This window comes from Oreochromis niloticus, linkage group LG4, assembly GCF_001858045.2.
Source record: "Oreochromis niloticus isolate F11D_XX linkage group LG4, O_niloticus_UMD_NMBU, whole genome shotgun sequence".
In the NCBI taxonomy this organism is placed as follows: domain Eukaryota; kingdom Metazoa; phylum Chordata; class Actinopteri; order Cichliformes; family Cichlidae; genus Oreochromis; species Oreochromis niloticus.
In genome coordinates this window covers 20,283,152-20,307,950 of record NC_031969.2, presented here as the reverse complement: position 1 = coordinate 20,307,950, position 24,799 = coordinate 20,283,152, and the positions used below count along the sequence as shown (strand labels likewise).

The window sequence follows — 24,799 nt, the reverse complement described above, 5'->3', positions numbered from 1 at the left end:
TGAATGACAATGGCAACAAAAAGTTGGTAGGCACACGCTAAGTGTTGTTTGCCAATAAGGTGGCAGAGACTGATTGTAAATGTTAAGGCAGCTATAGACCATTAAGAATAATAAACACCAGCAAAAAAGTATAGAAAGAAATACAAACAGGATGATTTTTATTTTTGGATATTCATTTAATGATATCACTTTTTCCACTTGTACAAAGATGTTCACAAAGTAAAAAATAAACAACACATAATAGCAAAGGGTTTCCCAAAGTAAACAGGGAAAAATTAACAATCACATCGAAAATACTTGTGGTGATCTTCAATGTTTTCTATTTTACAGAAAAAATATTCCAGTTTTATCACATGATCGTGGGTTCTCCAGGCGCTTACATTAGCATAGAGTTGTTAACTGTACACTGGTAATACTGTAGGTAACTTTACAGACATTCACAGAGGTGTCTTTGGTGTGTTTGCCTTTAAGTGGAGTTGCTTAAGTACCTCCGCAGGCATGTGGGCACATAAAGGGGTTAACTGATACAGGTGTTTGTGCAAGACAGAACATGTACTTGCATTATCGCTGATGATGAGAGATCGGCACACACACACAGACACACAGACACGCACATCCACACATACATGCACCTCCACCCCCTCATGCACCTCTCGTTAATTTGCTTTGGAGCTTACTGACCTGTCTATAATAATAACAGCCATGCAGTGGATCTCTGCTAGTCTCACAACAATATAAACACTCTGTTAGCTGCACTCTGGCTTGTGCCTGTTCATAGTCTCGTTTAGTACGAATGAGCAAAACCGGGATCCTGCTTGCCAAAGAGAAATTGTGCATAACGTTACATCAAGCAGGCTATTTTTTACTCAAGGGAAACACAATACACATCCACTGTTTGCTTTAAATTTTGTCAGCCAGGCCAGTTAGTATGTTTTAAGTGTATTTTGGTTGAGGGATAAAACGGTGAATATAAACCATAAATAAGGTATCCGAAGTTTTACTGCGTATTGTCAAGTGTTTTACTGTAATTACCTGTGAAACAGAGGGGGGTATGTCAACTGCTCCCCTCTGTACTTTTTCTAATCCTGCTTACCTCCTCTCTTTGTGGTGGCAAAGCAGGCTGAGGGCTCCAGTATGGAGAAGGGGGATTTAGTCTCGACTCTGTCCAGACTCACATCTACTTAGACTGTCTGACATTCTGGGGGCAAAGCTCTTTGATTGACTTTACTGGTACCAATGAGTTTTAATCTTCAAAGATTTTAATCTGCTGTTTTGTCTGTTAGTCACAAGAGGTGGAGAGGAGGGTGCTGAGGGCTGTTAACAGTCACAATGTTGCACAATTTTTAAAAAATATGATAGACACAGATATAAAAAAAAACATAACAAACATACATAACAAAGTCTTAGAGCCAGATAAAACAATAAAGGCATCAGTTTTTTCTTTGCACAACTTCATTTAGTGTCTTAAAGGTCATTCACAGCAAGCAAGCACTGATCCCGTTGTGGGGTAGTACTGAAGAGTTACACTCAGCAAAAAGAAATTGCTGACTGTTTTAGTTGGGCTGGTGTGATCGGGAAAGGCAGCACAACCCCATTTTAGTCCACACCTCTTTATGGACAGATAAAGGAGAGCATGAGGTGATTCTGTCTCTTAACCCTGTTTTCAGTCAATGACAAAAAAAAAACATGAGTTCCAGCATCATATCACACCATGGGGCCTGAATGCATTCAAGCAAATATGCAGCCTTTAAATGGAGTGAAAAGCACATTTTATGCTTTTTGAAGTCCAAAAGCAAATTCTGAACGTGTTTAAGGTCTGCTTAGACAAAGAAATAACCAGGAAGTTCAATATATGTCCATCTTTCTGTTTCCTGGTTGGTCAGCTGACACTTTGTTCTCCACTTTCATAACGGCAGTAGCTGCTCCTTTTTTCTTTTTTTTACTTAGGAGGGCAAAGTTGAACATTTAAAAATCCTCATTGGGATTGGAGTAGTAAAAAAGGCAGTTGTCAAAAGCAGGAAGGCTTATGTAAAGATATGTTGTTATTTGACATACAGTGATCCTGTAGTAGTAAAACCTCATATTCCTGATTTCCACTCTGAACAGCAGGTTCTGGGATCATAAGTTGCAACTGCTTTTGAGGCAGGGGCCCATTGTCTAAGCCAGCTTTAACTCCATCCAACTCTAGCTGGGAGGGATCACAGTCAAGGTCTAGGTTGCCCTTGGTCCTCTTCCTGCGAAGATAGCATACCACTCCAACTGCTACTGCTATCAGTACAAGAAGTAGCAAGATCACAATTGCAGGGGCCAGCATTTTGGTTAGCTTTGGATCCTCAACCAGTGGAATAGTGCCTCTAAGGATTCGAGGGGCTGTACGGACCTCGGTGCAGACGCTGTCCATGCCACTGGGGGACTGTAATGGATTGGCACACACCATGTAGGTGGAGTTAGGATTCAAGTCTGTAAGTGTGTACTCCACGAAGTTTGGAGGGATACTGAATTGAATTGGTCTGCGATCTGGTCCGGAGAGATTGCGGTAGGTTAAACGGATTCCATGGGTGTTAGGCTGCTTTTCAGTGTAGCGATGAAAGCCCAGGAGAACAGAAGTTCCGGTTATCTCGCGCAAGCTGATGTCGAGCGTGTCTGCAGTGACAGTTGGTATGTGGGGTTCTGCAACAGGTGGTGAAGGTGGGTGATGGTTTTGGATTTCACAGTACATGCCAGAGGTACCAGGTGGACAGGTGCACACTACCTGACCACGTTGGTCCAAATGACAAGTACCCCCATTCAGACAGTTGTGAGAGGGACAGAAGTTCTCCTCGTCTGGGTTTATGCTGCTACTGGGGGATGCAGGAACAGGGGGGTCCGCAGAATCACCTTCTTTTTCAGTGGGGTTGTCACTGGCCCGAGGAGCGGCAATTACCTTAGTAGTTGTTGGGAAGGTAGTGACTAGAGCAGGCTGGGTGGTAGTTGTTTTTACAGTACTAGTGGTGACAGTGGTTGTGGTAGGACAGCCAAAATCTCTATGATCCAGTCTTTCTAATACCTTTCCAGCATTGATAGGTGGGAAATGGCAGCGGGTCTCCTCTGTTTTCTCCAGGGTGATGCTCTGGGCTCTGAGCCATCTCGGGAACCATGCTAAGTTGCAGAGGCAGTTGAAGGGATTTTGTGCAAGTGTGAGCTTTCTGAGGTGGGGGAATAGCTGGGAGAACTCTTCAGGGAGGCCCTGCAGACTGAGGCTGCTTATGTCCAACTCCTGCAGCTCCCCAAGGTTCTGCAGGTCCTGAACCTTAACAGGACCCATTGGGTTTCCAGCCAGGCTAAGGTGAATCAGCCCTGGGGTCTCTTTAAGCACTGAGGGAAAAGACTCGAGTTTGTTTTCTGAGATGTCCAATTCATGGAGATTCTTCAGACCAGTTATGAGCTCCTCATTCAGACTGGTAAGCCCCACACCTCCCAATTTGAGTGACTCGAGGTTTGGGGTCTGAAGGTCTGAAGGACCCAAAGTGGGTAAAGTATTAAAGCGAAGGTCCAGCAACAGCAGATGAGACATTGAGAGGGTTGGAAGGGATGTCAACTGGTTCCCCTGCAGTTTCAGTTCAATCAGGTGCTCCAAGCCATTAAAGGCTGCAGGGTGGATAGTCTTGATGTGATTACTATATAAATAAAGACGCTCAAGCAGTTTCATACCGTGGAAGCATTCCTCTGAAATGTGAGTGATCTGGTTGGATGACAAGTCCAGGTTTCGCAAAGAAGTCAGAGGTTCAAACACCCGATTGGGAAGATAGGTTAGTTTATTTTGACTGAGATCCAGCATCTCCAGGTTCTGTAGTCCTTTAAAGTCCTCAGCTGTCAAGCCCTCAATCCCATTGGAAAACAGGTAGAGGCTTTTTGTGAACGGGTCCACTCCCTTTGGCATGGTAGAGGAACGTCTTTGGAAACAAAAAATGGATCCTGAAGAACAGCTGCAACCTACTGGGCATTCGCTAGAAAAGATGCCATCAGGAAGGATGAGGAGAAACACAAAGGGGATCACAGGAATGTGAAAGATCTTCATGGTGCTGACTCTCTCCATGCTCAGCCTGAAACAAGATAACATTAAAAAAAAACTATTAGTCAACTGCATAAACATTCATAGTAATAAAGAATAAATACTGACCAGTACATAGGAGACAACAGCAGTATATAAACATTTTATGGCCTTTGTTATCAGTCACATACGTTTAAGGGCATGTGGAACAATAGAGATTTTCCAAATTGGCTTGAGTCAGTTATTGATTTACAGCGTGCTCTTTACTGAATTTCATGAAGCCAGATTACTATCAAAGGCTTTAACTATGCGCAGCCAGTGATCAAAGGTGGTCAAACAATAGGGCTGTGTCCATGACCTCAGTCTCGAGCCTAAAGCCATACTCTGTGAAAAGCTGACATAATGGCACCCTGCCACACTTTTCTGGCTAAAAGACATTGCCTATGTAATAGTCTGTGCAGCAAGATATATGCAGTGATCTCACAGTTTTAAATTTGGATCTAGACTGCCAACACTGCACCGTACACTCTGTGGGATTAAAGTTAACAGTCCTCCCTATGCTAATGACTGGCACTGAAGCCTGTCAACCACACGCTATTTGTCTGCAACCAAGTGTGTTTCTCTGTTTCTCAAGAGCCAGTGAAACAGACGAATGTCCTCTGAACAATTAAATCCATGCCTGAGTATCTTCAGTTTTATATAACGATGTCACCTTTGTGTGTCTCTGTGTATAATGTATGCCATGCTACACCCGATTGTGAAGAATTGGCCATAGACGTAAATGACTCACACTTCCCGTGTTGTTGATACACAGCCTGCCAGCTAGTTATATATGTCTAATAAACGTCTCCAACTCGGTTTGAAGGAGGAGTAATGCTGATGAGAGTATGAGAACATCAATAAGATACAGTGATTCAAAGCCATTTCACTTGAGCCCAGGTCTTAAAACAAATACACTGGAAGTGTCAACACAGTGCTTGAAAGAACTCAAAGGAGAAGAGGGATGTGAAGAGGCAGAGAGGACTGAATGGAAATAAAGAAGTCAGAGAGCCTTGGAGAAAGAGGCAACACTCTATCCACCTTTGATGATTTTAGCAGTCAGCTTTATTTAATATCACTGTTTAATTTTAGTTAGTTGAAAAAGTGTGTTTTAGGGCTTTAAATGATGCAGTTGTTGTTTGCACTACACAAACACTGTTCTTACACTGCTTAACTGGGGTCACTCCTCATTTCACCAAAATAGCCAAATAAATTATTGTGTGTTTTATTTTTTGATTCTATTCTTTTTTTTTTCTTTTTTCAACACTTAGATGTTAATATGTAAAAAAACGTCTCCTTTAAATTAAATAAATAGTATAACAATTTCATAATCTCTGGTACAGTTTCAACATTTGTTGGCTTTGTACTATTTATGATTAAATACAGGGTTTAAAATCAAGTGTTGTTGCTGTTTTCCTTCATTGACTCATACAGTAGGCATCATTAGCCAGTTTTCGCAGATTTATTAATACAAAGTATAACTTTTAGGCCCGGTCAATGTTACTGTGGCAAAAGAGTAGATGTAAATTTTAAGAACTTTTTAATATCATGCTCTGGTCTTTCTTTTCACTTTTTAATAAAACATGCACAAAAAAGTCATTGTATCCAATGTCTGAACTTGGAGAGGAGATCAAGGCAGCTGCATCAGTGAGCCAGAGGAAGGGCGAGTATCATCTCATCACACCACAGCTATGGCATTTATTTTCCTTCCCTTTTGGCATACTTTTCTTTCCGCTCCTCCTTGAAATCGCAACCTCCTTGGAAAGAGTCCCCCATCTCTTATTTTCCTTCTCCAGTGTATAAACTAAAAGCAACTATGGCATAGGCTTGAGCTCCCACTGCCAACTCTTTCCAACAAGGCAGAACTATTGTTCTGTTCAGCCAAATGTTAATGACATGAACCTGCTCAAACCTTACAGGTTTATTAAGCAAAACAGCTAGCGAGTTTTCAGAGTCTGCACCTGCTAACAGGATGGAAACACTGTCCAGCTTTGTCAGCCATGCAGAAAGTTAGACGCCTTCCGTGTTGGAAATCTCGTGCTGAAAGCAATGATGACATAAGCTTGCTGGTGGCTATGACTAAATACACACACTCACTTAAACAGGTGATATGTACAGTTTATTTTCACCTGTTCAGAAATTCATATTCTGCCTAACAAATACTTGAGCCACAACTCCATAAGGCCAGACATAGTCTTGGAGACTCATTTTCTGAGACCAGGCTCAGAAATTATGGATGCATTGATGAAAAAGGGGGGAAAGAAAGTGTAGCTGCTGTGCTGCATATGTGTGTAGAGCAAGGAAAAATAAAAGGATTTGGAAAGATAAACAGGAGATAAAGAGGATAGGGAGAATCAAACAACAGCTGGAATGCATGCAGATAGTTTCAGGTTTTCGTAGCGTCACTGTGCAGGGGTGCTGCATATTAGTTTCAGGCCATGATATTGCGTGTGTATCAGAGAGGGTACACACACATTATTTTGCAACAGAACCTTCTTCAAAATGTAGAAAAGGTTTAGTGTTAGAAGTTGTCCCAAAAATTTTTCTTATTCCTTCTGGAGATAGAGGAACTTCACTTTGTTACAATATATCAGGGCCAGACACGGGTATAAGGGTCCGCTGCCAGAATATACAACAACATCAAGGCAGCTTTGAGAGAAGAGTAAGCTATGCAGATAAAACTATGAATATTTTTCTTAGAAACTCATCGTGGCGATCCTACCGTAGCTCCCTGGGGCAACGTGTTTATTTGAGCGTGCCTCATTCCAAAGTGGGCCAGGCACATCTGATAACCCAATGGAGGAGAAACTGCGGTGGAGGTGGATGGGGAGGAATTTACCCAGTGAATATAGCCAGATCACAGATAAACTGTAGCTTGATAGTTTAGATTTGCCTGCTTTCTTTCCTTTCAAATGTGTGGCTTATGCAGATCGGAGGTTAAGATAAGGTGCAGTTGTGGCGTCAGTGCAGCATTGATCCAATATGCTCTGGTACTGACTGCCTCCTCTGAGTGGAGGTGGAGGACTGAAAGAGAGATTAAAATTTTGAGGAATGGCCCTCCCCCCTCCCTTTTAGCCTTCTTTCTCTCTCCTTGAGTTGTAATTTCCTTTTCTCTCCCCTGTGCATTTGAGATATTTCTGAGACAGACAGCCGGTGAGTTTGAAAAAGTAAGGAAGCTTATTTTAGGTTTATGAACCGACAATGGATTGAATTAATGTGACCCTGTCTGCCTGTCACGCGATAATCGCGCTTACTTCTGTGGGTTTTTATGCATGAGTTCAGGTTTGTGGTCCATACTAGAAGAAGACATGTTGGCTGATTAATACACGGTATCACCCGAGAGCCTGAAACAGTAAGAGGAAAGCACACACACACACAAAGAAAAAGAAACAGACTTTGGGAACATCTTTGCGTAATAATAGTGGGGAAAGCATTGCCTTAGAGCCTTAGAAAGAAAAATCAAAGACAGGAACAAAAGCATTTTCCCCTCTCCCCCCGCTCACTTCTTATCCAGGTTTTTTTTTCTTTTCAAGATAAGGAAGAAAAGAAAACACAAGCAACAGCACGGTGGAGACGAGAGTGGGTTTCTGTCAGCAGGGGCACCGGGGTGAATAAGGCCTGGCTTTGAGAGGGTGAAGTGGGCTTCAGCAATTAAATCCTGGCTGGATGAGTGTCAAGAGTTTTTATCTTTAGAGCTGAAGGCCAACACTGAGGGGTAATGAAGGCAACATGAGTGCATGAGTGTTGGCTGGCCACAAGTCTTTGTGCAGAATTCGGCTAGCTGGTTCAGAGAGCAACACGCCAAGTTACTGTATGAGGATAAGGCTGCTCAATGCAGAGCGTAGGCTTCCAATAAAAAAGTTCCTTATCTTTTAAGGAAACAATGCTTCTGGTATGCACATTAGAGCAGCAGTCCCCAACCCCCGGTACCGGTCCGTGAGTCGTTTGGTACCGGGCCGCGAGAGTTGAGGCTCAGGTGTGAAATGTATGGTTTTCAGGGTTTTTATCGGTTTTCAGCGTTATTTTGTTATCGTTTTTATCGTTAACTCGGTTTTCCTGGGTCTTTTCACGTGTGTTATGAATAAATCTTCTTTTTTTCGGTACCGGCACTAGTTTTATTTTGTTGTATTTATCTGCAACACCTTATTGCCGGTCTGTGAAAATATTGTCGGGCATAAACCGGTCCGTGGCGCAAAAAAGGTTGGGGACCGCTGCATTAGAGTATCATCTACATAGGTATGCACAGGTCTGCTGGCTCTGCGGTGCCCTAATATAATATTTACTATTTCTACAAGCTGAGCTGACTTATTATAGCTGGTTCATACTAGAATTCATACTAGTCATACATGATAATCCTTTCCAGTGTCAATCTTTCCCCTCTCTGTTTTTGTGGCTTTTCCATCTATGTGAAGACAAAAGCCCACACACTCCAAACACACTCATGTTCTTGTCCCTTTCCACTGTCAGCAGTGTCCCAGATGGATCTTGTTATCCACAATCCTGTGGGGCTATCCATCAACGTGACAAAGGGGTCAAGAGATAATTGGAAATGAAGGGGAGGGGAAAAAACACTTATGTAGAATATTTGATGATGACAAGATTGCATGTAATGAATCTCTGGAGAGACATGAAAACATTTGTTCAAACACCAGAAACACAAAGCTTAAGTATGTCAGCTATGTTAACGCAAGAGTGCCAGTACGCGTGAAATGCAGGAAATATTTGTTTATGAGCCAACACGTCTTTTGCTTGTCACTTTGATGCTGGTTGTACCTGTTGAACTATCGTAGATAAGAAAACACATTTTTACGGTGGCACGAGGAGCGCAGCACTTGATGTCATCATTGTTCAGTGAAGGGATGCTCAGAGGTTTTAGCATCATAACAGGATAGCAAGATTTTCTGCTTACACAAAAGCCATTGGCTGTTTGCTTTCATCATTGTGTGCTGTCAGCGCAAATAATAGTAAAATTGTAACGAGGCAAGAAGGGATTAGGTGTCTCTTAAGATCAAGGCTCAGCTGCGTTAAAATCTAAGTGAAGCCAGTCGTAACTTTGTTAAAAAGAGAGATCACATTCCAAAATGTGCTCTGCTAATGCAGCACTTACATCAAGGTCAATCAAGAAGACAGAAAACAAACACGCCAGGCGGAAGGGAGGGGAACGTGAAACAAGAGAAGAATGATCGTTTTAGTGAGTTTGTCACTGGTAATACTCCTCTTGAAGCCACAGTATCACTGCTGTGCTTTGTAGTGGTACGGAGGGGGTTAGGCTCTGTAGCAGTTTTACAAACAAAGCTTCCTACTGATTTCAGCCCGACCACAAGAAAAAGAATTAACTCACCCATTGTGCATCTGCTTCTGCTAGTGCTGAATGATGGGGCTGATGTTTTCATAAACAGGCAGGTTGTAGTTGGTCCGCCTCCTAATAACAGACCAATGATGCACTTTTCTCCACTTTCTACACTTTAAGCGTTCCATACTGTGATTTCTATCTCAACTAGCTGCTTCAATATCGGTGTTAAAGGCGGCTCTTTTCATCTGCGGATTTATAGGTCGAAACGTGCCTGCATATTAGGACAATGTGAAGCAATAATTAGAGCCTGCAGCTGGAGAACTTGAAAGAGAGCAATAATATACAGTCCAGGGGTGAATTGGAGGGTAGTAGAATAGTAAAACTCCCCCCAAAAAACTGTGTATATCTTCAGCGCTGTGGGGCAGCTCTGTGTTTGAGTAGTTACATTTTGCATTTCTGTGTAACACATCTGTCTTAATGGGCTAAGAATGAAGTTGCAAAATACATCTGCAAGGGAGAATGAGGAGGCCAGCGTGGCCAGTTCATCAGGGCTTAGGTGGTGTGGCAACTTCAGGTCGAATTATGTTAAAACCAGGGCTCTAAGCACTGGTAGGAAAAATTTGTACTCATTGCAGAATCTTTGGTATATAGGCAAAAAAAAATGCGCATAAACACGAAACCAAATTTGAGCCTATTTTTCTGTTATTTACAAACCATTACATTTTTTAGATTATATTATACATGGCTACAAGGGTAAGTATAAGATAATTAAGGATTATTTTCATCTATGAATCATGCAAAGCTATTCTAGCAGAGTCCAAAAATAAGAATGTGGAGCTGAAAATGAGCATAATAGTGGCTGCCACTGACTCTAGTGGCAGAAGAAAGAAAACTAAAGATGCTATATAAATAAAGTCAGCAAATTTAGCACAGAAGAGTCTGAAAGCCAAATAGTATTTCTTCCATTCATCTGGTCAGATAGCATCAGTCCAAGGAACAATAAAACCAATGATCCAATGAAGCATAGAGTGTCTTCTGGAGGTCAGAGGTCAGGCTCTGTTTCCACTTCTGCTTGCTATTCTGTGTTGTCTGGCCCAGACCGCATAGATAAAAGGCCTTGTTCGACACAGGTACACACCCAGCTCCAGTTACATCCCTGTCTACCTGAGCCCATCTCCACAACAGGTGTTTTCTCTCCTCCTCCAGGGCAACATGAAACCCAAAACCTCAGGAGTGTGTCTGAGTAAATGATGTAACCTGTGCCAAACTTCCAGGCTTTGCCGGCTGCGCACTCCTACCTAAGAGTAGGCGAGAGGGGAAAGGAAACAGGCAGAGGTGGGCGACCAGGCAGCCAAAACCAGACGAGCTGGATCTCTGCAGCGGCATGTGTGCAGTCTAGTTGTGTCTCCTCTGAGCTTTAGAGCGTAGAGGTCAGCTTCTACGAGTTCCAAAAGGAAATGTGGGCCATTTCCTTTTGTTTTATTGCTGAAGGATATGACGGATGGTGTAGCAGACGCTAGACCCGATTTTGTTTTCATAAAAGAGGAGACACAGGATGCACTGACTGAGGCTGTGTCTTCTATTATCTTCTCATTCTGTGTCTCAGACACAGGGTCCACTTGTTTTGTCTCGACTTTAACGTCCGTCTCTCATCAGCGCACCCTGCCCTGTGACCTTTAGGGACAGACAGACAGTCAGAGGTCTCACATACGCATCTGTCTGATATCTTCACCACAGGATACTCACATTACACTGATACAGCAGATTTCAGTTCACGACTGACAACCTGTGCTTTGATCTGTTTTGTTATTTCTCCTTGGTGTTTACTCCTGCAGTGTTTCTTGCTCCCTCCGTCTCTTCCCTGTTGGTCTTTTCAGTCAGACACAACAGCAAACCACAGCACTGTAGAAGTCACTGGCTGAGTCCAAGAGTACTAAATCACCAGGAAACAGTAAATATGACATCCTCGTGTCACAAAAAACTGGACTTTCTCCAGGTCTGGGCTTGCGCCTTCATATCCTGTGCATGACTAACCACGCCTCTAGCCAGAATCAAAACTTCATTGTGCTTTCTGGCACGTTGACCCTGTTTGCAGTTGTCCACACATCTGTGGACTGTGTGGCAGAAACACCCAAAGCGAGCTGTGACTGACAGCAGGCGGTGATTCAGAATGACTTCTATTGACAGTCCTCAAAACACCTGACATAACAGGACGGTGCGTCTGTGTTGCATGTGTGTTAAGTTTTGCGGTTTAAAGCGACTGGATGGACCTGTTCTATCAGTGAGCCTAAAATAATGTGCACACTTTGACACGCTGTCTTCTCCAGTAGCCTTCATTTGACTCCAGCATGACAAATGCTAGTTTGTCCCCTGGCCACTATGACCTTTATCTACCTCAAACCAGCCAGCCTGCATTTTTTTTTCCATAGTACAAATCACTTTAAAGGAGACTTACCAGGAAACTAAAGCATAGGCCAGAATTAATATAAACTGCTCGTAAGCTTTGCTTTTATTCAAAGATCAGAGTTTGAACCCTACTTTGTGCACAGCTGTTGACACTGTTTTCATCTTTATCCTGTTTGTATGACTCAGGCAAAAAGCAGGATTATGAGTGCCTCCAGGTCAGACTGACTGACAGGCTGGCAATCCTTGTTAGACAAACAATGCCACACGTACTGACGGAGGAAGCGCTTGTATATTATCCATCCGCCTGTCTGTGTCATCCTTCTTCTTATTGTTTGAACCGGTTGTAGCTGCTGCTGTTCATCTGAGTATCTACTCTAAACCCCCCCCGCCACACACACACACACACACACACACACACACAAATACAGCATTATAACAGAAGGTGCTCTTGTTTAACACGTCACACAAATATCTCTGAAATTCCCCGTCTTAGCCTTGTGATTTTTGCGCCCTGCACTCTACTTGCTCCTCTGTTTGCCCCTTTTGCTTCCCTCAGGCTTGTTCATGTCGCTGACAGGAACACGACTGGAATCTGATGAAGGCATGTCTTCTCCACCTGCCACAACAGCCCTGCGAGGCCTCATGGCAGCTATGTAGCAGCCAACGTGCTCATTAGACTAACGAGAGCTCTGGGCTAAAGTAATGGGGATGGTAAACAGAAGCTTAAGGCGAGCAGTAGTGCTGACAGGTAAATATCAGCTTCTTTAATAAAAATGCAGTTTAGGATTTAGACTACGTTCAGCACGCAGACTTGGAAATATACATTTAAACTCACACCTGATCAGCACATGACAGCTTTATCATTTGACTGTGTCAACACATCTTTCACCTGGATGACAGAAAAAAAATCTTCATTTCTGTCTGCAATAATGCAACAAGATTAGCACTACAGGACATTTCTCTCAATGAGATTTACAGAGGCCAAGAGGAAATAGGGAGGAAGTTTGTATTTTCATCTTAGATAAAAGGGTCTTATTTTGTAATTAAGCTACATCCCAGGTCCTTAAAAGGGAGTTCGCCTTCTCTAACTGCTCAACTATGACAATATAAAAAATGAGAGAGGCGATGGGAAAAGAGCCGAGTGAATTACTGACATAACACCTGTCTATTTTAGCTTTGAGCTAACCCGCTGATTTGGTAGTCTCTGCTGTCGAGTGAGTGGCAGATTGAATCACGTTCACTTGTCAGTATGATTAATTCTTTTTTACGTAAAGATAGTGACAGTAGTGCAGCTGTCCTGCTTTTTCTTCCGTATCAGAAACATCACTCGGAGGCAGGCACCATACCTGTTTTTCTGGGCCCTAACCCCACCCCCCCACCTTTTCCACAAGTTACCGTTTGTTATTTTTCTAGTTATTCTTCCCTGCAGTCTTTTCCTTTTAAAAAGAAAAAAACACTTAGACATGTGCCACACACACAAGATAAATGTGAACTAGAGATCTCCGGCGCTGATTACGATGTCACAAAGGAATTTATTGTGAAACTGCTGCCTGTGTCGGCACCGCGCCAGCGCTGGGGACCCTGGCTGGCAAATCAACAGTCAGGCGGCACAGTTTTCCCAACCCCCAAGGTTGACATGCCTTTCCTCCATAGCCTCAGGTGCCCTGTGACTTGTTTATTAAGAAATTACAACCAGTGTGTTTTTAAGGGTATTCAAACTGGTCTCTTGGAAATCGCAGTTCATTAATTATGTAATGCTGTGAGCCAGCGTTTTATCACCACACTGACATGCATACGCTACCTGTGCCAACAGCTGATTAAACAGGTGAGCTCTGCCATGTTAGAGACTGTAAAGGCATCATTCAGCAACAGTCTATTAAGACATCAACAGTGACCCACAACTCAGCAGGCTGCCCACAGCAGGTGTGCGTTTCCTAACACTCAAACAAGATGAAGGAGGGGAGACGAGGAGGGTAATGACAGCAGAGGAGAAATAAATAAGTGAGCCTTTAGCCTGCTTTTCCCTAGAGGGTGTCAGTATGAACAATTCAGGGTACATTTCTGTTGAATGCTGCAATCTATCTTAAACGATGGATTGTATAGAAGGCCATCAAAATCAGTGTACAGTATACCTCTTATAATGTGAAAAAAAATCAGCTGATCTCATTTGTATGTCAAAGAGAAATAAGTAGAAACCAGTGGATGGTTCACATTCAAATTAGAGTGTGGTTTATGACCCAGATCTTGGCATTTGGTATAAAAGATGTGTGTTTTTTGTAGGTCTGTGTTCGGTTAGTCAAAGCCAGAGAAGACCCAACATTCAGTAAAAGAGAGAAGACATAAATGGTTCTTTGTTATTGTAGCAATTTGTCTACATCGAGAGCAGTTTGCTTGCTCTCATCGACACAGTCGTTCATGCTAGTCATTAAGTGAGTCAAGCAGATTCCTGAGCTGACCCGTAACATAGGGAACAATGCTTACCTGTGTAAGTGTTTGCTCACACGTGTGTGTGTGATCTGGCTATACGTATGGTTGAGTCACGGTATATAAATATCCCGGAACACCTTTGTTTGCTCTTACATGTTTGCTTTTAGGTAAAAATATTAACAATATTAAGTGACTCTTGCCGCGGTGTCAAGAGTGCACTGACTTGTGGCATTTCTAGAAGTTCAAAGCACAGAGCCAGCACAGACTGCTCACACCCAGACATTTGGCTTGAATTCAGCCCCTCGTTATGTGCGTACACCCATATTTTACCTCGTATTGAAGAGCGTGTAGGTGCGGCCAGACGCGTGTAGTGTTCCAGTAAATGCTTAAGAAAAAGGCAGGAAAAACATGCATGCAGGATGTGTCAGCGTGTGCTGCAGTCAAAGGCAGTGTTGATGTTAAAACTTCAGGATCACGGTAGAAATGGAGTCAGTGTGTATTTTAACATTGAAGCATTGTCGGTATAGCAAATAATTTACAGCGAGCGAGCCGAAACCTCGACCTGAGGAATGTCTGCATGTTCTACAAGCCAAAAGCAGCAGGAGAAGAACTCCGTTTCACCAATCTTCTCGGCTCGTCTCTGTTTTCCCTGAGATGGACGAGGTGGGAGAGGCAATTAGTGAAAGTAGCGATGTGCGTCCAGATGCTCAAGGCTATGCCATATCCTGTGTGTGTGTGTGTGTAGCTTTACAAGCCCACACAGTTCCTGTTACAGCTCATTGAGAATTAGCACAACACAGAGGCTGGATGGGGAATGAGAGGTCAGAAGGAGCGTGTAAAGGTGAATCCTGCACTGTCAGACAGCAAAACAAGACAAACCGTCTAGACTCTTGATACAGCAACACATTAAAAAGCTGCAGATTGACTATTCTAATGGCCAGTCTGAAGTTTAGCGCTCATTGTTTTTGATAGACTGCGTACCGACAGGATTGTGTTCATTTTTTGTCTGTTTGTCTCTGGATTTCCTGAGAGTGGTGACTGCACTGATCAGGACAAAAGCTTTTAAATGATAAAACAGATGTTCTTCTTTTTCATGCATACCGTAAATAGAAGGTGATTTCAGGGGGAAAAAACCAAAACCTACAGTTTTCTTGTTTGTCTCTTAGACCCATTGAAGAAAACTCATCCCTGTGCAATACTTTAAGATTATTGTTGGAATATCATCAGGATCGTGTCACCAGACTTTGAGGGGATTTGAAAGTAATGCCAAAACAGCAGAAACCATGTAGGTTACTGAGAAAATGTTTAAAAAAAACACACAGGGTCATTATTCTACCTTTTTCTCCAGCAACCAGACCGGCATGCTAAACTTCAAACTTCCTCCATTCCCCCCTTTCCTTCTCCTTCTGTCTGAAACTCTACACAGCCTCACTGTATCTATTAAATGCCGTGTGTGCTAAGAGAGGCGCTCTTGTTCTCCTGCCAGTCTTGTTAAGAGGCTCAGAGCTGTGTGAAAGGATCCCATTGAGGGAGCAGAGTGTTATGGTTAACATGGTAAAGACCGCCAACTGCTTGCCATTTGGGTTTCTTGGTGCAAATATTCACAGGGCTGCATTATTTAGCCCGTGCCAAAAATACTACATTATTTTTCTGTCCATTTTTTTTCTTGTATAATAACTTAAGCTATCTTTGCACCTTGGTATCAAGTAAAATGACCACATCTTTCAGATATAATTAAAAGCCTCACTCACCCCATGAAGATGCTTCCCGTTCCTTCAGTCGTGTTCCACTATTCTTCTTCAGGTCTTCTTTCCCTGTAAGGAACACAAGAGTTGTAAACACAAGCCAGAGAGGTGTTGCAATGTTTCTGAGTGCCTCTTTTCTACTTATTTGGAATCCAGCCCCCTTTTATGCCTTGTCAAAAGCACATAAGTGAAACGGGAAGTTTTTTTCCTGTTAATTGGGTAAATTCCACCCGAGTGTGGGAGCACGCTGAGCAATGGCAGAGCCGTGTGGCAACAACACGAAAATGATAGAGTGCCAGAGGAAGAATGCGGCCGACCACTCTTTCTCCATCAACTCCTTGTCCTGTAGTATCGGTCCATCTGCCATAGACTGCAGTTGCGTACATGTGTATGGTGCTCCTGTACGGTATGTTGTATTGTTTTCAGTTTCAGGAGTGACCTGCAAGATAAGTCGGTTTCCTAAGCCTCGCAGAATTGTGCAGCATGCTGTCATTCAATCAAATAGTTTTTATTTTTATTTCAGAGCAAAATTAGGCTTTCCACTTTAAGCCAAGAACAGCTTTTCATTTCATGATATCAGCTGGCAAAAACTGACCGCACTTTCTTCATTTCTTTCTTAATGGTGAACATTGCATTAGCCATAACCACAGCACAATTTGTGCGTGCGTTCATGTTCGTGCTGCTTTCTGTGACTATTATCTAGTATCAGATGTTATTCCTGAATGTGATTACAGGATCATAAACATTAGTTGGTTTTGGGAAAAATCTAAAGAGTGCCTGATGGATGTTTTATTTGTGAGAGGCATTTAGCCAAAAGCACTTTCAACATTCTTTTCTATTGGCAAACTGTTGTTGTTTTTTTTCTTTTTCATTGATATAATTCTGTTCTAAAATGGTTTCTGAGATAATTATCTAAGAAACACAGCATGCATTTTCTCTCTCTGTGTACTGTACAGCATTGTATATCTGTCCACAGAGCATAAACCGGCCTGACTCTTCCAGAAGGTTCCCACTAAGCAGCCGTTTTTCATATATCTAAGCTCTGAGTCACAGTCTGTGGATGCGAAAAACAGAATGACTACAAAACCACGTGTTATACCTGGCTTGTGTGACTCCTGGAGCCTGACTTCACTTTGCGTGTAGCATATCTCTGAGCAGCCGCATGCTTCCTTCATGTCAAGAGTGTAGTGTTTATATCTGAAAATAACCTGTTGCACTGCAGGGCTGGCTTTGGCTCGCTGACCTTGTTGAGGCCCGTGCTGCGCTCTGCATCCATGTGTTTGTTTGTATGTGGGACTGCGGCACAGAAGCTTTTTTGTGAATGTACATGTGCGGTCAGTGGGTGTTTTTTCCCTGTGATTTGCATACATTCGCACAGGTAAATCCAGCAGTGGCTGAGTGAGCGCTTCTTGCATGAGTGGCTGCTAAGTTAAGTACGGGGACTCCTTTCTGCTGACCCAACCCACGGATCTGTTACCCGAGGTCACTGTATCTTGCTCTCAGACAGTCCTTCAGCTGAACTGTAAATGTTTTTGCTTTCAAAGTGGAACTAGACACCCTAAAATAGATACAAATTGTCTTTTACCGCTAAACGTCTTACATGACTGCAAAAGACTAAACTGCTAACAACAGTATCCTGGTCTTGGTTTCCCTTAATAGCTTAGACAATCTCTTCCACTATTGTCTCAAAAACATTCGGTCTTTAATTAGTGCAGACTGCATGCTACCAAAACATTTGTAGTATCTTTTAACCTGCTTTGTACCTCTCATTTTCTCTCTTTTCGCTATTATTGGCTTACTTTGATATTCAATCTCTCTCTGCCTCCCTCTTTCCTTTTTTGGGAGCACTGATACGTTTTAGCTTTTCTCTCCACTGTAATTTTCTTCCTTCCTCTGTGTTCATCTGTTCAACATAAATATCACCTCACCCTCGTCGCCTCTGTTTCTCCTTCTCTCTTTCTTTCTCCACATCCCTCCCTCTCTTCTCCTTCCCATCTGGTTTAAACTGTCTTACGGAGGGAGCTGAGCAGCCTGACAATAACACTGGAACCGTTTTGTTGTGGAGTAATCACGTAAAACTGAAAACAGTTGGTTAGTCCAATGTATGTTCAATATAAACTTGATAAACCAGATTGCAGCTCAGAACATCAGTCCAAGCTAAACTGCTAAAAGAATTGGGTAGAATAAATAAACAGATGCCTTTTACTTTGATGGTTGGCATTTAATGTGACACTCTTGGAAGCTTCTTCTTGGGTAAATCTGTACCAGTGACAAGTTGCGACTTGTCATTGATACAGATTTGCCACTGTCACAACTGCCTTTCGGTTCATGCAGGCTGATGCGCGATCGTCTTCAGGCATATGTGCATACATGCTCAGATGTTTCTGAGTAAGGCTCAGGCCTCTGGCTCTTTATCAGCGTGGACAGCGCCAGATAACCACACTATCTGTGTCTGCTGGGAGCCGTGTAAATAGACCTTAAGGAAAAGGGGACCCGGCGGACTAAAGCGCTGTCTGGTGGGATGAAAGAGAGCAACTGTGTGCGTACGTGTCACCTTGTAAGCGACATGAAAGTGTGTGTGACCACTTTCTATGGTCTCACACACCATAGAAAGTGCGAGTAGACGACTAACCCAAAGGTACATTCACTTCTTAATGAAACATTAACAGTTGACTTTAAACTTAATGCTTTGTGTCAAAGTTTGTTATTAAAACCCTAAGTTTTCATTTGGGGGCAAATAATTTAGCCCTGTGCTTGTGCGCGCGTGTGCATTTGCCCTTGCTTTTGCTCTTGCCCAGTAAAATCTGGTTCAGGGCTCATTTCCTAATTACAGTGCTGGCCAGAAGTAATTACAACCTTAGATTAAGAGCCGTTTCTCCTTTTTTTATAGGTTCACTGAAATGCAGCAATTTGTGGTGACTTGGGACGAGCATCCTCCTTCTCATCCTCTCTCTCTCTGTTACTCTCCATCTGCCTCTCTCTCTCTCTTTCTGCTCCTCTCTCTCTCTACTCCACTGGAATTTGGGGGATTTTATTTTTTGCCTCTTTGCAGATTTTCCACTCAAGTGAGAAGGTTAAAAAAATAGCGCAGTTAATCACATGAGCGGTTCATTTCAAACAAGAGATAGGGAAAAGCTGTGAAATATGACTTTAGTGAGCCTGCGTGTCTCTGTGGACATATGGACACGGAGGACAGCAGTTATTTGGGGTTTGCACTCAAACCGGGGCACTCCAAAGCCCGCAGATCCCTTTGCATGTGTGCGTCTATTTATGCAAGGTTTTGAAGTGGTTCTTCTGAACGCATCATTTGGCTGCATCGGCAAGCTCTTCTTCAATTTAGCTTGGCAGGCGTATGGGCTGGGGTTTGCCCTCCACATACCGCTGGTTCAGCATTGATGTTTGAGGCTGAGGCCTTTGAAGCCAGGGGTTTTATTTAAGACGCCTCTTATAACGGAGGAGCTCCGGCTCTTAGTTGTCAACCAGAGAGCAGAATCCCCCCACCCCCTGCTGAGAAGCACCTGAAAAGGGGCACCCAGAAGGAGGATTTGCACTCCTTGAATCGCTCCCACAGACTCCTTGCTAATTGCGATGAGACCCCAGCTTCACGTGTTCTCCAGAAAAATAAACACGCGCACGCATATTTGCACACTTACTCCAACTTTCTGTCCTGTCGAGTCTCCTTTCCCTCCCCGCTGCGTAACTGCCCCGCTCTTGTCCTCCTTTTGTACCTCTACCCCCCATATCTCTCCACTCTTCCCTTCCCTAGGCCTCCTCGCCTCACGTACCTGACTTTTAACCCTCTAATCCCTCTGATACAGAGGGAAGGGTGATTCAGCCACTGCTGCTAATTGGCATTAAAAAAAGAGAAATCCTTCCCCTCTTAAACAGTTTGGAGAAAGAAAAGAATTATTCATTATAATAATGAGTAGATTTACAGGCAGCAGATGCTACTGTAAGATGTCCAGCTCATCTTTTTGTCTCATCTCAAAACAAAAAACTTAAAGATCACCAACTGTCAGTCATAATCTGTAGCAGATTTAGACATCAGTGCTCTTTCCCTCTCGAGCTCTTTTGCACAGATAATGAAACACTGGCCTTGATTTTGTAAAAGAAAAAAAAATAACCCAGAAGTAATAAAAATAACAGATAAAGGTACAGGCTGACACAACGCTGGTAACCAGATCTTGATGGGTCCTGTGGTTTCAACATCACTGTCACACTGGTGTGACGGCAGGCCTGTGCTTAATTGTATAAATTAGATTCTAGAACAAAGGGGTCGCCTTAGTCATGCTTCCCCATCCACAGTCAGACACTTAAGGGGAATAAATATACCGGAAAGTGGAGCAGGGATAATCAGTCTTAGGTTATTATGTATCTCGTGCACAACTGCAAGTCTTTGACTTAAATTTTTACATCACAGGAACGATGCAGCTTCCTTGTTTATCTCCTCCTTTAATCATCCTTCTTTCATCACTGAGACGGTTGTGTCAACAAGTGACTTTCTAGGCCTAACAGTCACTGAAACATGAAGCTTCAAGTCTCTACATGTTTTTAGTCTTACTTAACATATAAAAAAAAGTCCAGCACACTTCTGCATTCTGTAGTATTCCAAGCTGTGCCCACAAACAGTCTGTTGTGCTGTTGTGTTGCCATCTCTTCCACACATTATCCTCAAAGTTCTCCACATTAGTGGAGGATAATTGGTCTCCTGTGGCTGCTCTGCAATTTCTGTTGGCCTAATATAAACAGATTACAACTATTTTATACTGTCAGAAACACATTAGCTTCTCCTGTAGCGTAATTATAGTCTGTGAGGAAACACTTGGTGGTAATAGTGAGGCTTTTGGGGCAGTTTGTGCTGCTTATTTGGCCTAGGGACGGATCAGATGATTTGCAGCATCTGTTTGTGTGGGCCTTATAAATGATGCTCATCTGAGGCCTGAATTTAGGATTCAAGTGATGAGATATACTGTGATTTATTAGATTAGATATTTTTTGATCAGGTGAGTATTCGGAACTATTCACATAATAAAACAGAGATGACGCCTTTAAAGAAAGCTGGTGAGATCAACGTTAGTATGTTTAATTTGGCACATTATTTGGAAAGGTAGGATCATATTTTCAGACACAGACACACTGAGATTGGTCTAAACCTGTTGATCCTGTCACTTGATTGGATGGTGGTTTATTGGTGGGCTTGATCACTGTGAGATTTAATCTTTCAGGAATGTGACCCCATCGCTCACTGCTCTGCTGCACACTTGCAGTAGATTTCTACCTTTCCGCACATTTGAGCAACTGTTTCATTTTTTCTGTCTCTGTACCGAAATGCCTTCAGCTAAAAGCCAAATTGCGCGGGATGTTAAAAAGAATAATGAAGTTATGTAATCCCTTTTAATAACAGTAGCAGCATTTGATGGACAGCCCAATTATTAGTAGCCTATTGCAGCGGTGCATCAGTAAGCTTTTTACTGGCAGCTGGCTTATGGCGTTATACAAATGAAACAGGGTTGTGTTTTAATCTATGGAATTCCTCAAAATCTGAGGTTTAATCAGCGCATGCTTGATAATGCTGCTCCTATGAAACATAGCCTTTACTTCCTCGACAGTTTGTGCTTCACATTGAAAGCAATGACCGTCCAAATGCTAAAATAACCAAATGTACTGAATTTGCAACTGTGAGTGGCGTGCGTATTGGAGCCGTTTCAGCGCTCGTGTCCTGCTGAACTTGGTGTTGTGGGACGTCCCCTTGTGTGGTTCCAAAAACAGCTGTCCTCTGCGGTGAACACCGCTCGGTGCGGTGTAGACATTCGGCACGGCTCTTGCACGCTGCACGGCGTCCTGCGGTCCAACACCAGCCCGCCTCATTACCGCCCCGGCGGCTCTTTTTGCACCGCGCACACGCTCGCGTTTTTTGTTTTCTGGGGGGGATTTTTTACGCGCTTTTCAAATATAAAGGAACTCTGTTTTACTGTCAGCGTTTTGTTGTCTGGAGAATTAATGGAGTCCACATCGCCAATAAACCTGTTGAATCCAATGACTCAGCGGCGCATCTATGCAAATAACCCCTTTAAAAAAAATAAAATAAAATTCAGATTTCCACATAGTTGCTGTTCATTTATAGGAGAAAGGGGTTTGTATTTTGTAACGCACTGCACATTACAAGCAAAACGCATTTTTGCAAAGCAGACACGAGTCTGTTGAATTATTTAAGCGAGTTTTTGTTAAGAAAGTTGTCACAGGAGAGAAAAAACTCGGTACCGCTCTCAGCTTGTGCTTAAAAGAAGAAATAAAGCCGACAAACAGTTTTTTTTTCCTGTGATACATTCATTTTATTCTGACAGTCAGTCGATTAAGATGTTTTTAAAATTATCATTTACTTAACCCCGTTTGTCAATATAACCCTGTTCACGCGTCTTTACGCCGGACTCGATCATGCAGGAAGCGTTTTAGAGCTAAAACACACACACAAAACAAAACAATATTCACTCTACTCTTTAAAAAAATAAGAATAAGTAAGTATAAGTAAGTCAACTCTTACCCGTAACTTCGGAAAAGTGAAGCTGGAAGCGCAGTCGCGCTTGTGTCTTTATCCAAGAAGAGCACTTCACTGATATAACTCCAAACCTGGTAGATTTCGCTGCGTGCGCTCTCGCAAAAAGAGACCTTTCTGTGAACGTATGAAACTTACAAGGAACGGTCTTCATGAAATCCTTGGAGAGGTACCCCAGCCTCCACGTCAAGGAATGCGTTCAAGTACCGACTCCCTGGACAAAAAGCGCTTTATTGGTGAGCACAGAGGAGAGTTTAAAGCGGAGGAATGGGAGGGGCGAGGCGCGCTGCAGTTGGGCGCACTCCTGACCGGAGAGCAACAAACATCTCACCTTGCAGCTTTGCAGAGTGTGAAGGAGAGAAATTCCAGACTCTTTTCAGCTTACTATTTCTTAATTCCTACACTGTAAAATATAACTTGTTGTTTCAACTTAAAAATATGAGGTAAAGGGCTGCCTTAAAATTTTAAGTTAAGTCAAGAAATAGAGTTTGTTCTTATAACACAACCAATTGTTATCTTAATGAAAAATTACATGTTGTCTAAACTTTCGTCTTAGTTTAGTTGACTGAGATTTGTTAGTCAGTTCAACTCCTTTAATTGTCATTTTTACTTGGGAAAACCCTTTCAGCTAAATTAAAATAATCTATTGTTTAAACTCTTGTCCTAGTTCAGTTGACTTGGGTTTTTTAGTTAATTCAAATACTTTAGTAGTTCTTTTAACTTAGGAATCTATTTTAGCTTAACTAACATAATTTGTTAGCTAAGTTGATTTAAGTGTATTAATTAACTGAGCTCCTTAAGGTAGCTGAGTGAACTTGTAAATCAGTTTCATTTTAATTATCAGAGTTGATTGACTGGATGTAAAGAAAAATGTGTATTAAACATCTTAAGTTTTGTTTTGTTTTTTTAGCTTTCTAACATCCATTTCAGCAAAACTACCTGTTAGGTTTATCTTAGATCTCAGGTTTAAATATCTACATTCCTTTAAATAAATTTTCTGTTGTTTACAGAAAAAAAAATAAAAACCCACAGATTCCATTAAAGTCTATCTGATCATTTCATACAAGCATAGTACATAAGTTTGTTTTAAGAACATGACAAGACAATTACTCATGAGCGCCCAACATTCACCATTTATTGTGCCATCTTAGTCATCTGAGAAACAGAAAAATCAGTGACGTAGCTCATCTTTCTCACAATCCATCAAAACTCAAAGGCTGCTCCCTGTGAAACAATAAATTTGAACTTGGTCTTGAGCCCAGTTTGGGTGAAGATTAAATTCTGACCAATACTCTAGGAGCAGTAGTGATTCTTGTGAAGTAACAACATAAAGTCTGCATTAATGTAATGTATCAACAGGACACTTGCTATTTTAGAAAAGTTATTCTTTACATTTACAAAATTTTTAAACTTCATTGTGCTCAGTCACACCTGTTAGCATAAAACTTGAAATATTAAAATAGTACAAAACCTTTGATAAGTGACAGTAAAGATCAGTTTATAACAAGTAAGACATCAAACTCTTGTATTTGTCTTCGTTTACAATTGCAACAAATTCCACAGAACCAATATCTCTGAAAATGAGTGCATGCTTCTGAAACATTTGATAATATGGATATTTCAGAAACATCAGTTTGAGTCTGCTCAATTGCAAAACAAAGGAAAAACTACTGACTTGCATGAGATAAGCATCTGCAGAGTCCACCATTATATTGTTGTTCACATAAGTTTCTTAAACCATGAACAAATGAGTAATTGTCTAATCTGGAATGTAAAGTGTAGTCATTTAGTGACATACAAAAGTGAGAATGAGAACTTGCAAGAATAAAAAAACAAACAGTAAAATAAAAACTGTCCTTAACACTAAGGATCATACAATTACAGTTCTGCATGGCTTTCTGCAAGAGTCTGTTTCTTAGACCATGCACTAGTGAGATGCACTGCCTTCCACCAATGTTCATTAGGATGTTCTGAATGACTTCAAAGATGTCCTTAAGTTCCTTTGGATAGTCTATGTTGAGGGCAAAAAGAAGGCCCATCAGCATGGAAATGGCACTTGAGACATCCCTCAGATTAGACAGGATTACTGCCGCCTCAAGGACAACCAACACATCGATGATGTCTTCTTCTTTCACCATCGCAATGCCAACTTTCATCCTCTTAGAAAACGTGTCTTCAATACCTGTCGGCTATAAAAGGGTTCAAAGACAAAAAAAAAAAAAAAAAATTACACAATTACAATTACACAATATCCCTTGTGCTTAACAATTCATGTCTTTCCAAAGAAGAGCCATACTGATGCTTTG

General features: G+C 42.1%; 2 protein-coding genes across 3 annotated transcripts in view; one reads left to right on the top strand and one right to left on the bottom strand.

Annotated features, from left to right (window-relative positions):
• LOC100704978 (mitochondrial import inner membrane translocase subunit TIM16) overlaps positions 1–24,799 on the top strand; it is a 117,848-nt gene that overhangs the window by 56,617 nt on the left and 36,432 nt on the right. The gene's annotated exons all lie outside the window — the stretch shown is intronic.
• Positions 153–22,799, bottom strand: vasnb (vasorin b). Its single transcript, XM_005454893.4, has 3 exons — positions 22,482–22,799; positions 15,947–16,009; positions 153–4,082 (listed from the first exon to the last, which is right to left on the bottom strand). The coding sequence occupies exons 2-3, from the start codon at positions 15,949–15,951 to the stop codon at positions 2,009–2,011; spliced, it is 2,079 nt and encodes a 692-aa protein (XP_005454950.1). The 5' UTR covers positions 15,952–16,009; positions 22,482–22,799; the 3' UTR covers positions 153–2,008.